The sequence below is a fragment of the Mastomys coucha genome, unplaced genomic scaffold (assembly GCF_008632895.1).
Source record: "Mastomys coucha isolate ucsf_1 unplaced genomic scaffold, UCSF_Mcou_1 pScaffold13, whole genome shotgun sequence".
NCBI lineage: Eukaryota > Metazoa > Chordata > Mammalia > Rodentia > Muridae > Mastomys > Mastomys coucha.
In genome coordinates this window covers 54,746,260-54,758,276 of record NW_022196895.1, presented here as the reverse complement: position 1 = coordinate 54,758,276, position 12,017 = coordinate 54,746,260, and the positions used below count along the sequence as shown (strand labels likewise).

The window sequence follows — 12,017 nt, the reverse complement described above, 5'->3', positions numbered from 1 at the left end:
TTTCAATGGAATGCAGGCTAATAATTATAAAAAAATTGAATATTTTCCGAAGTAGATTTCTAGAAATTAAAATTTTATCTATTACTACTACCATCAGTTATTATTGTTATAAAAGTCCTGCTCTACAAATCTTAAGAGAAAATTTTCCTGATTCTTAATTTCCTTATTTATTCAAAAATTTTGGCATGTAGTCATTGTACATAGTATTGGCCATAAGAAGATAATTTCCTGCCAGTATATCACATGATTTGACCACATTCATCCCCAAATACTCCCCTTAGCCTCTACTCTTTCTTTCCTGCCAATCTTCTCTCCCAGTCTCCCTTATGATTTTATGTCATAAAATATGCCATTTTATTTATCTGGACACGATTTTGGATTGCAAATGAGAGGAAATGTGCTATTCATCTATTCTGTGTCAGGCTAGTTTTACTTAATCTGAAAATCGCCAGTTGCACCCATCAAACAATCCATGTTCATCCTGCTTTATAGCTGATACCACTCTACTGTCTGCTCATAACATATTTTGTAATTTATTAACTTGTCAGATTAATTAATAACAGTAAACATGGGAGACTGAACTGAAGATCAACTTTTGTTTCCATATTGATTATCACTCTTGGTAAAGCTTGCTAAATCTGACATTTCTACTGCTGATTGTGGTTCACAAACTGCAAACCTCACATTTGAAATTAAGTCTGTTCCCAATCTAGATTTTTGTCCACTATAATAACCTTCCTTAAGACACAAGGGGAATTTTTATGTAATTTTAATCTTACAGTAACCCAATCACAAAAGTATTATGCTCAACCTACTGAATAAAACCTTAGGTGCAAGGATAGATGCTAACCTAATGTAGACATCTAGAAAAGGATGACTTGCATTCAATGGCTTATGAATAAATCCCTACTCCAGTAGGTGCCGTTTTTATAACCCTGAGAGAGTAAATAAAAATTATTTATATTTCTAACTACTTTTGCTATTACTTGGGAGTCCAGATAGCACTCAGTCACAAGATTATTCCTCCATGTACCGAAAAATGTTCAGTATTTAAGTATTGTTCATATGCCACTGTCGCTGATTATCATTGGGATTAATGACACTGGCAGAACTTGGCTTGCACGCCCCATGCCCAACAGCATATGACCCAGGCAAAACCAACCCAATGCATTTTTGGAGGTTCTTTGTCTCATGATGTTCGGTAGGGGCTTTGCTTTCCTTTTTATAATTATGTTTTCTGGTGTTAAGTTTTCATGGAATTCCTGTGTGTGTGTGTGTGTGTGTGTGAACATGTGTCTCTCTAAGTCCACATATGTTTCTTGCATATTTTCTTTGGTTTGTTTTTTTCTTCTGTTTGTTTTCTCATACTCCTTTTTGTTTGGTTTGGTTTTGTCTTGTTTTATTTTCTTATTTAGACACCTATTGGCTCTTTAATGAGAGAGGAAGAAAAGATGTAGGTTTGAATGGAAGGGGAGATGGGAGGATCTGGTAGCATCTAGGGGAAGAGAAACCATAATCAAAATATATTGTATGGAGAAAATCTATTTTCAATAAAATAAGCAGGAGGAGGGGATGATGGCTGTGTGCATCCTCTTGTGTAATCTACTAATTGCACTGGTCTGTGGCCGGAGAAGGTGCTTAGATTGTGGCAAATATTGCTCAAGATGTAGTTAGTGCTGACTGCATGCCATTGATATGTCTCATTGAATTGTTTGGATACTTTACCTAGAACATGTAGATTAGTTCACTCAGTCTATGCTGAAAGCAACAGAGATTCTATTATTCTGAAGTATTTTTACATACCTGGTGTACTTATCTTGAATACTCCTTAAAAACACACATTGCTTTGTAGTTTCATACCTGTCCATGATATTTATTCAGAAATGTGTAATGAAATCAGCCATGTGCCATCTTGATAAGAGCTGCCACAGTACAATGGGGTTTATTCAAAGTATCAGGAATGATTTCAGGTTACGAAATGTGATTTGCATTACTGCCCTCTGTTTCTTACTGCAAGTTCTTCTAAGTTATCAAGAACATAGATTCCAAAAAAGTAATAAAAAACATACAGGGACCCCCAAAACTCACATTATCAGTCCACGTGCTCAATGTCCAGCATGGTGATGACTTTTACTTACTTGTGTCCCATCTCATGAGCAATTGTAAATGCAAGGTTCAGGCCATTGTCTTCAGCGATAATACACTTTCTTTTTTCACTACACATGCCATTCAAGTAAGCAATACCTAAAAGACATTATTAATCATGTATCAAATACAAACTTAAAAAAAAAGTCTAGGCTAAAATAATATAGGAATGGCTGGGCGGTGGTGGTACATGTCTCTAATCCTAGCTCTTCAAAGGCAGATTTCTGAATTAGAGGCCAGCCTGGTCTACAGAGTGAGTTCCAGGACAGCTGGGGCTATACAGAGAAACCCTGTCTTGAATAAACAAAATACATAAATAAGTAAATAAATATATAGAAATGACAATTAGTTTTTACCACTTAAAGATAACAACATTAAATTGGAAAATCAAGTTTTTATGAATGAAATTTAAGGTGGAAATAAATCTGCATAAATCTATTAATATATTTTCAAATATTTTAGATAAAATTATTTTATATCTTAATGAATTCTCAAAATGTATATTGTACAAGGAGTCATAATAATCACAATATATAAAATATAAATAGAACACAATGTTACATATTTTTCAGTTACTGAAAATTCAGAAATATAAAAAATGGAAATAAATTACATATAAAGGTTTTGAAGTTAATTATAGTTAATACAATTTTTAAATTGCACTCAATAAAATAGTATTTTAAGCAATGTAAGCACTAACTTTAATATTTAATAATTACAATATTGCCCTTGAAAATATTGGTTAATATGACATCAGCACAAAGTGTGCATGGCAGTGAAATATTCTGTATGGTAGAGATCTCAACGAGCTATTGGATATTTTGTTTATTCAGGTCAGAAAAATAAAGAAAATTCACAGTTTTAATAGGTTACCAAAAGTACTTAAACTTTTTTATTGAACATTTGAAAATAAAATACTAATCTGTGACTAGTTGTCTGTCCAAAAATGCTATAATTATTATATGACTATTTATTGCAATCGCTCCCATAGGATTTCTATACATGATATCACCTTTTCACTCAAAATAAAGCCACCTGACCATCCTGTTCAGACTTAAAGGAGTTTTGCTGTCTATGTATGGTATGTATGTATGCACGTGTACCTGAGTATTATGGCCAGAGGATGCTGTCAGATGTCTCTATCAATTGCTTTGCACCTTTGTTTTGAGGTAGGATCTCTCACCAAACCTGGGGTTCACTGGTTCCCTAGACTGTATCAATAATGAACTCCAGGAATCTATCTATCTCCGTCTATCTCTCCAGCATGAACATTAGAGCTGCACACTGCCTCCTGCAGCTTTGTACATAAGGATCTGAACTCCGGTCTCCATGCATGCACAGAGAGCACTTAACTGAGCCTTACCCCGATGTGCCTCTCTCATAATTCGTACATTTCTATCCTTGACAAAGTACCCAAGATTTATACCCAATATCATACTGAGATTTGTGGTCACACTGAGCTCCTTCTTTTGCCTAACTTGAATAGGAATAATTCTAAGTTCTCACTTGCATGATAATCACTGTAGGATTTTTTTTTATAGATGCCTTATTAACTTAAGAGAACTGCTTCCTGAAATTCTTGCGTAGTGGAGGAAAAGGATGCACCACTGTAGGTGATGCGGTTATTCCAGGTGAATGGGAGGCAGTGTCTGTGAGAGAGAAAAAATAGCTGAAAAAAAAAAAACCACTGAGGGAATAAACAAGTGAGTTAATTAGTGGGCAGACGAGACACCTAATATAAATGTGAAAGAGGAAAAAAAATGTCTTGGCTAAGTTGAAAAGCATGTGCAGGAGCAATGCTAGTATGAAGAGCTGAGGGGCAGGCATCTTAATAACTGACACACACAGAGCAGCACATAGATTTATTTATGCAGAGGTTCTATTGATCATGTTTGGAGGAAGAATACAGAATGTGTGTGGCAAGTAAATTGAATGTAATATATATATATATATATATATATATTACATTTAATATATATATTTTATATATATACATATATATATATATATGTATATATATATATACATATATAGTCAGATGTGAGAGACCCTCCGGTGAGCAAAGAAGTAAGGCAGAGGAGCCTGAATATGTGGAGAACAGGGTACAGTCATTGGAAAAAATGGATGCATCAATAAAGGCAGGGCTGCAGAGCTAGCTCAGTAATAGCTAAGATCATTCACTGCTCTGGAAGAGGACCAGAGATGGTCCTGCACCAGGAGATAATCCCTCTTCTGGACTCCGCAGACACTTGCATTCATCTGCACACAGCTCACCCACCCCGGCCCCCAAGCCCACACAGACAAAACTAATCAATAGGTCTTTAAAAACAGAGGCCAGGGAAAGAGGTGCACACACCCTTTAGTCCCGCACTTGGGAGGCAGAGGCAGGTAGGTCTCTGAATTCCAGCCTAGCCTGAGTTACACAGCCAGTTCCAGATCAGCATATTGAAACCCTGTATGGGTGGTGGAAGCAGGGGGTGATTTGTGTGTGTGTGTGTGTGTGTGTGTGTGTGTGTGTGTGTGTGTGTGTGTGTGTGTGTACGTATATATGTGTATATATATTATATATATTTTACATAGGTATGATACATTACACACACACATATATATACTGGTGACTGTTATCACAGAGTGGAACTTTAAAGTGTCAGAGACATTTTAGTCAAATAATTTAGTCATGTTGCCTAAATGAGAAAACTGATGTTAGAATGAATTTAAGTGATAAAGGTAACCAGTATCCATAGAAAATGTGAAGAGAATCCAGATGAGCCAGTCTGTGCTGTGATCAAGCACATGGGCTCATGTATGAATGAAGAGCTGATAAACACCTGGGGGAACCTTGGTTTAGAATCAAGGAGCAAGGGGAACTTAGTAGCCAGCACTGTTGTATCTGTCCTCTACCAGCATGTGACACAGGAGAGTGGAAAGTGATTTTTCTGAAAATCCTTGAGTATAGAAGTCTATAATCACAACACTTTAGGAAATCATTGACTATTGTGGTTATGGAAAATTTGCTGATTAATATTATTCTATAGACTCTGAAGACATTTATACTATAAATTATAAATGAATATGAAAGAACAGAAAATATTCAAGTAGTGACTATTTACACAGAGGTACAATCACAGTTATACTATAAAACCACTACCACATATTTCAGGAAAAAAAATAGCTAAGTATATGGTAATTCATTGATAGCAACTATATAATGTGCTGAGATTATGGGTGAAATTTTGTCTCTTTCCCATTTTCCAAATCATGTGATCGTAATGGTTTATGGTGGGAAATTTAAAGCTTATAAACACAGTGATCACCTTTATAAATTTTATTGGTAATTGCAACTTCTCGAAGACCAGGTTGTGGTTTAACAATTAAAACTTACCTTCTGTTTCTATTTTACTGATGTGTAGAGTCAGAAACTTCAGCTAGTACTTGGTAAATGTGAAATTCATTGCATTTAAATTAGAAGGTCAAGGAGATGTCTTTGCCTTGACGGTTACAGAGAACCTCTGTAGCCATTTAAAAGACTCGTGTTATTTTGTTTCAAAGGCCACCTTCTTCTGTTCTTTTCAAAAGCCCATGTGTTTCTTATTATACTGAGGTCTAGGGGTTAGGCGAGGAAAGGATTTAACACAGCTGTTATTAAAGATAGACGTAATGCAGACCCATTTCAAAGCACCATTAATGTAAGGAATCCTTGAAATGTAAAGCAAACAAAACCAGTCCTCCACTTTCCCATCTAAATGAAGCAAGTTGTGAACCAGGATCTAAAAGAAGCTTTCCTCTAAAAACAAATTATAACCATGCTGAGACAAGATATACCCTACAAAGACCATGGGAGACTCCTTAAATGTCGCAGGATGCATTTACGAAACGAAACAGACTGTATGAAATTGGAGCTCGTATCTGACCAGCTAGATAAACGCAAACAGAACTAAGTGTTCTTTGCTCCTGGATTTCTGTTTTTATGACCAGATGGACCATATGAATTCAAACTTCTGACTTTCTTGGCACAAGGTTTTGGCAGAGATTTTGATAAGTTATTTACCTCATAACTGTATCCTATATGTTATAAGGTGTTAATTTCTTGAGGTCTATGGCAGTCAAAATTCCTTATAATGAGCATAAGAGTACAAATATTCTGACCATAGTTTTAGAAGTGTGGGCCATACATATGCCAATTTTAAAATGTGGACACTAAGATACATATGTTTTTATAAAATATCACAATAGAAAAAGAATTTACTTTTTCTAAATATGTTAAAGAGGGAAAGCCAGGCAGGCTTTATGAGAAGGAAACTGGCTGCTAGTACCACTAAGTAGCTGAAGATGAGAAAACTACAGGAGCAGGTGACTATACTTGGGCAGACATCTGAGCGTGGCATGGGGCAGAGATACTATGACAGTAATGGTGCAAGATCTGGAAAGGTGCAACGTATCTCTACATCAACAATTGATTTCGAATGTTCTAATATGGCCTGCATTTAAAAGGATTCGATACATGAAATTCTCTGGAGCAAAGATTAATAAATCATGATTTGCTTCGAGTATTAAATAGGAGCCTTAAGTTTGAAGGGTGAAAATATATTTCATACACTCAATAGAAAAAGGCCTGAAGATATAATAATAGTGCCGAGATATTGAAAATCCATGGCTATGATTATATAAACCTTTAACATATGAAAATAGTAATCTGTCGTATTAATTGGCTTATTGCTAGATTATTGACTAAAACCCAAGACGGCCATCTAGGGATACAAAATCGCAATTATTCCAGTTATGAATGTTATATCAATGTTATTATAAATGTCAATTTTAAATACACATTTTTAGATTCTCTTAAATATTAAAGTAATTTATGATATCACTGACAGTGCAATTTCTAAAAATACTAAGGAGAAATTACTTCCAACATAAAAAAAAAAAAAGAACACAATACAAGAGTGTAGTGACTCCCTTGATAAGATAAGGTGGAATAGTATGTAGATACTTACGGGTTATGTATTTTAACATATGTTTGTCTGATACTCCATTTAGGAAAAAACTGAGTGTTTAACAAAGCTTAAAGAAAAGAGCATTCTCCCATACTAGAAAAAGTTCTTAAAATTTCAAATTTGGGTACTCTGGGTCAGGAGCAGAAGTTACCACATCCTGTAGAACAACAAGTGGTGGTATTATTACCAGGAATAGCTTCAAGATGTCTGGGGTTATATATTCTATGGCATAGCATAAACACCATATTGAACTATGAATTATTTCTGTCTCTCTTAATACGGATGTTGTGACCTTGATACAGCATCTGTTTGGTGGTTAGGCATATATAGCAAAGGTCTACCTGGTCTGGCCTCAGTGAGAGAAGATGAGCTTAATCCTCAAGATACTTGAGGCCCCAGGGAAGGGGGAGGTACAGTAGGGTAGGGGGAGCACCTTCTCTGAGGCAAGGGGGAGGAGGAATGGTATGAGGTACTGTGGGAGGGGGACCAGGATGGGGTGCAATGACTGAAATGTAAATAATAATAATAATGATAATAATAATAATAATAGCAAAGGCTATTCTGAAACTAAAATTACAAGACTAGACATTTATTTTTCAGATCATAATTATAATGTAACACCTGTTCTTCCCTGTTCTCCATCCAATCCTTCTTGCTCTCCTTCAAAGTCATACCTCTTTTTCATTAGTTATTATTACATGCAGGTATGCATATCTATATATATTCCCAAACACAGCCAGCTCAGTCTGTACAGAGATACTTGTATGTGCCTTTTCAGAGCTAACCATTTGCTATTGGATAATCTATTGGTGTGCTCCTCCCTAGAAAAGGCTCTTTCTTCCTCTCTAAGAATTCCTTCATTGCCTGCAGTATTTTGCGTAAGGTTGAGCCTCCTGGGCTTCCCCCATCCACTTTGACATGCCTCTTGGTATCATCCTTGTTCAGTTCATGTTCAAGCAGTCAGTGGGTGAGAATTCACGGGGGGAGCTTTCGACCTTTCAATGAACCACAGTCTCACAGCAAACTCCCAGACCATCTGGCTCCTCCAGCCCTTCTGCACCCTCACCCACAACGTTCCTGAGCCTGAGGTATGGCAGTGTTTTGTAGATGTATCTATCTATTGAGGCTGGACTCCACAACTCTGCTTTTTGTCAGGTTGTCGTTCAACTTAAGACCCACTCAACACAAGGACAACCACGCCTGGTATTAGAAATCTAGCCAACTACTAAGTACTAGTGAAGTTATGCATCTTGAAAGGGAACTGAGAGCTACCACTTCACTAAACCAATATAATCCATAACAGAAGTCTAAACATTTGTCCCTAAACACAGATTAATGTAGTCCTCTCTCCTCATCAAGGACACTTCTCTTTGCCACAGATATGGACAACTACAGAAAACCAGGACTAGACTATTGTTTTCAAAGCTTGTATCTTGTATAGAGGAAGTAGTATTTTAAATAGAAGGAAGCATAAAATACATGCAACCTGCATTCAGGCAAGAAGTAAAAGAAAGAATATAGATAACACATACTGTGGAAAAAGTAATTATGAAAATGTATAAGGGTGAGAGGTGCACTAAGGGGTGGCTGGGTAAGATCCTCTGGTGGTCTTTTCCCCAAGGACATTCCCCAGTTAAAGGTCAATCATGCATTGAAAGTACCTTCAGCAAAGCAGAGGGACTTATGGGACAGCGCAGAACATTTGTTTCAAGAATAACAAAAACCAAAGACACCCTGAGAAGGCTGCCCATATTATTCGTCTTTCAGTTTCAAGTAGACCAGGTGAAGACACCTCCCACTTCAGAGATGGAGAGGAGTGCAAAGCGTTTATGTTGGAAATGAAACCCAGCATGTGGCTACAAGCTGAAAAACCATAGCTGATCCTTATTGTAACTGGAATCGTGTTAGTCCAGGCAGCTGCCATCTTCCAGCCTTGGCTCATGTGGGGCTTGTGAAGAGAGATTATTCTGCTGATATTACTGAATGTAACAGTGTATCTGGGACAGAGTTAGGCTTTGATTGCCTTGGAGTGCTTACACGGTGACAAGATACCCATTTGAGACACCTGGCAACCATGAACGTGGCACTAGCCAAGATTTAAATGCTGCAGATGTTTAGAGACTTAGAAGAAAAGAAGGGTCTGATTAGAATGTCAAGAAAGACTGAGACAAATAAAGCCCAAAGAAGGAAGAATAAAATAGTAATCCACCCCTTCAATCAATACCTAGATGGTGCCTCACAGCAATATGAGCTAAGACCTTTTAGGAAACTAGCCCCATCTAATCCTCAGTGAGAGAAACGGACAGCATAACATGACTATGGAGGAACATGCAGAGAGTTAAAGGGAGCTGTCTGAAGCTCGCAAACAGGATGCTGCATCATGCACACAGGTGGTAAAAAATGTGACTATATGAAAGAGATAGAAATGTTATCCAGAATAGTTAAAGGATTTTAGTGCTAAGAGCAGCCTAAAGCCACTTGTTTATCCCTGTTGCCAGAAGACGACACATAAAACCTGAAGGCTCAGAGAATGATTTTTAACTCCAGGTACAGTAGCTAAGGTTGTTTATTCCCCGAATGCCATAAGCATGTCTTCCACCTCACTCCCTCTTCAAGTGAGTATTTCTTTATCTCGAACATTCTCTTCCTAGTTAAGGTTCTACAGAGCTTCAATCCCCCACACCCAATGTCCATGTAACTATTGTACTGAGGGCATGGGTTGATCTCATTTAAAATAATCAATTCTTTACTCCCATGGTAAAGCTTCCACATTTTTGCTGTCTCCAAACTAAGTGGTAAAGTTCCCACATTTTTGCTCTCTCCCACCCCAGTGCTTGCCTTTCCTGCTCAGCCTGCCTCTGAAGTCACTTATGAGCTTCAGCCTCTTCATCCACACACAGCTTGGCAATGCCACCCACTTCTCTGGGCTCAGTGGCTGTTGATCACATTGTCCTCAGAGCTGCCATTTCCACCTTCCACTCTGCATAATCAGTTACTGTTTTTAATAGCTCTCTTTTTAACCTATTCTGAACACACCATACCTAGGAGTAATAGACGGGTACACTAATCTTTAGAATTCACTAGCTTTCACTTGCAAGTCTCTGGCATGGTTCTAGACAAAATGCTAGTGCTATGCTGGAAGAAGGAAGTAGAAGATGGCTCAAGCAAAAGCAACATCTGAGAGAAGGGAAGGAGCTCACAAATGAGAACCAAGTCCCAAGCAGCTTTGCTACTGCTGCCTCTGCCTCCTCCTCCTCCTCCTCCTCCTCCTCCTCCTCCTCCTCCTCCTCCTCATCTTCCTCCTCCTCCTCCTCCTCAGATGCTAGAAAGGAAAGTTTGTACTCTTCCTTTTACAGTCTAGATTTCTCTCTTTGATAAGTGCTTCTGACTCCTCTTGGGAATATCAGAGCAGATCACTTGATTTTGGAAGATTAAACTTTCAAATCCATAGAGTTTAAATTGAACCAGTTTATACTGCTTAAGCTTGTTGTTTTGATATGTCCCTTAAAAACTATAAATAAAATGGAAAATCTGAGATTTTTAATCCAGCTGCTACTCAAACAGAAAATATAGTGCTGTGCCACACTGAAACAGCCATGGACTGTGAATTACACAAGCAATTCAGTCACAAAAACTTACTGTTGAGACTGTACAAACATGTCAGGAAATGAGTACTTCCCTTTTGATAACTAAAAGAACAGTAGATCAAAGATTGCAGGCTGTCTAGATGATTTTATGTACAAGAAATATAAGTGAGTGGGTTTTAAATTTTTTATCTGCCTTGGAGATGAACAATCTGACTTTAACTAGTTAAGATTAGTCATAATTGATTTTGTGATATAATACTAAGTATACAGGTGGAAAAATTTATGATCTTATTGCATATAAATCAGGAACTTATGCAAGTACATGTTATATGATATATAATATATACTGTATGTATTATATTATATAGTAATCATATACTATAGGAATTAAACAGGCACAAACATCATGTTACCAAAGCTGTAGAAACTGCTTTCTTAGTAAAAGCACTAATAGAAAGCTTTCATATGTATAAAAACTCTAAAACTTTGAAAGAGTTTGAAATATTATTCTCTCATCACCATGCCTACTTCAGCAAATTTTAATTTATAAGTTGATTTCTTCTCAGTGTGATCAGCATTCATTTAATTAAGTAAAGAAATAATTACTTTTAGAGACTTGAGAAATCTAAATGATAATAAAGTTTTGAAACAATTGTAACTGCAAACATTATCTCCGACTATGAATATGTTAGATTTTTATCATGTTATATTATATAGATAAATTCTATTATTATGAATATATACTTAAGATGTTTTAACATAATTCATCAAATAAAACATTTCTTTAAGAATAAGTGACTCCCAAGTTACAATTTTAGCTTTATGAGGTTTTCTCCTCTAAAATTGTTCAATACGTTAGAATTCCAACTGGACAGTAAGTTCATGACCTCTTTGAAGTATTATGCAGCAAAGTTCTGAAAAATAAGTTTGAAGGAACTGATGTCTGTACCTATCACGTATATAAAACTATATACATTAAATACATGCAGGCTTTGAGTAAACATTAAACCTCAATAAAATCATTTATAAGAACTTCCTTAAAATTAATAATTAGTGCTTTCAATTAATAACTCCAAGTTAGGTTGTGAGTTGGGAAAGTCTTTTCTTTCCATTTGCAGTAGTCCCCAGAAAAGTAGGAGTGCCAGTTAATTAGATACTGAATTTCCAGGAAACGTGGCCCTGCCAGAAACATGGTGACATTAAATATTAAAACTGTCTGCTTTTCAAGAGATAGCTATATTTAGGCTGGCTTGCCCTTCCTTCAGTCTCTGCTCCATAGTTAATCTCTGCA

General features: G+C 36.6%; 1 protein-coding gene across 2 annotated transcripts in view; it reads right to left on the bottom strand.

Annotated features, from left to right (window-relative positions):
- The window catches only part of Adamts19 (ADAM metallopeptidase with thrombospondin type 1 motif 19), a 187,349-nt gene that overhangs the window by 97,521 nt on the left and 77,811 nt on the right, over window positions 1-12,017 (bottom strand). For both annotated transcript variants that reach the window (XM_031365741.1, XM_031365742.1), the window contains exon 8: window positions 2,139-2,244. In XM_031365741.1, the coding sequence (XP_031221601.1) occupies window positions 2,139-2,244 (106 nt within the window). The remainder of the gene's footprint in view (window positions 1-2,138; window positions 2,245-12,017) is intronic.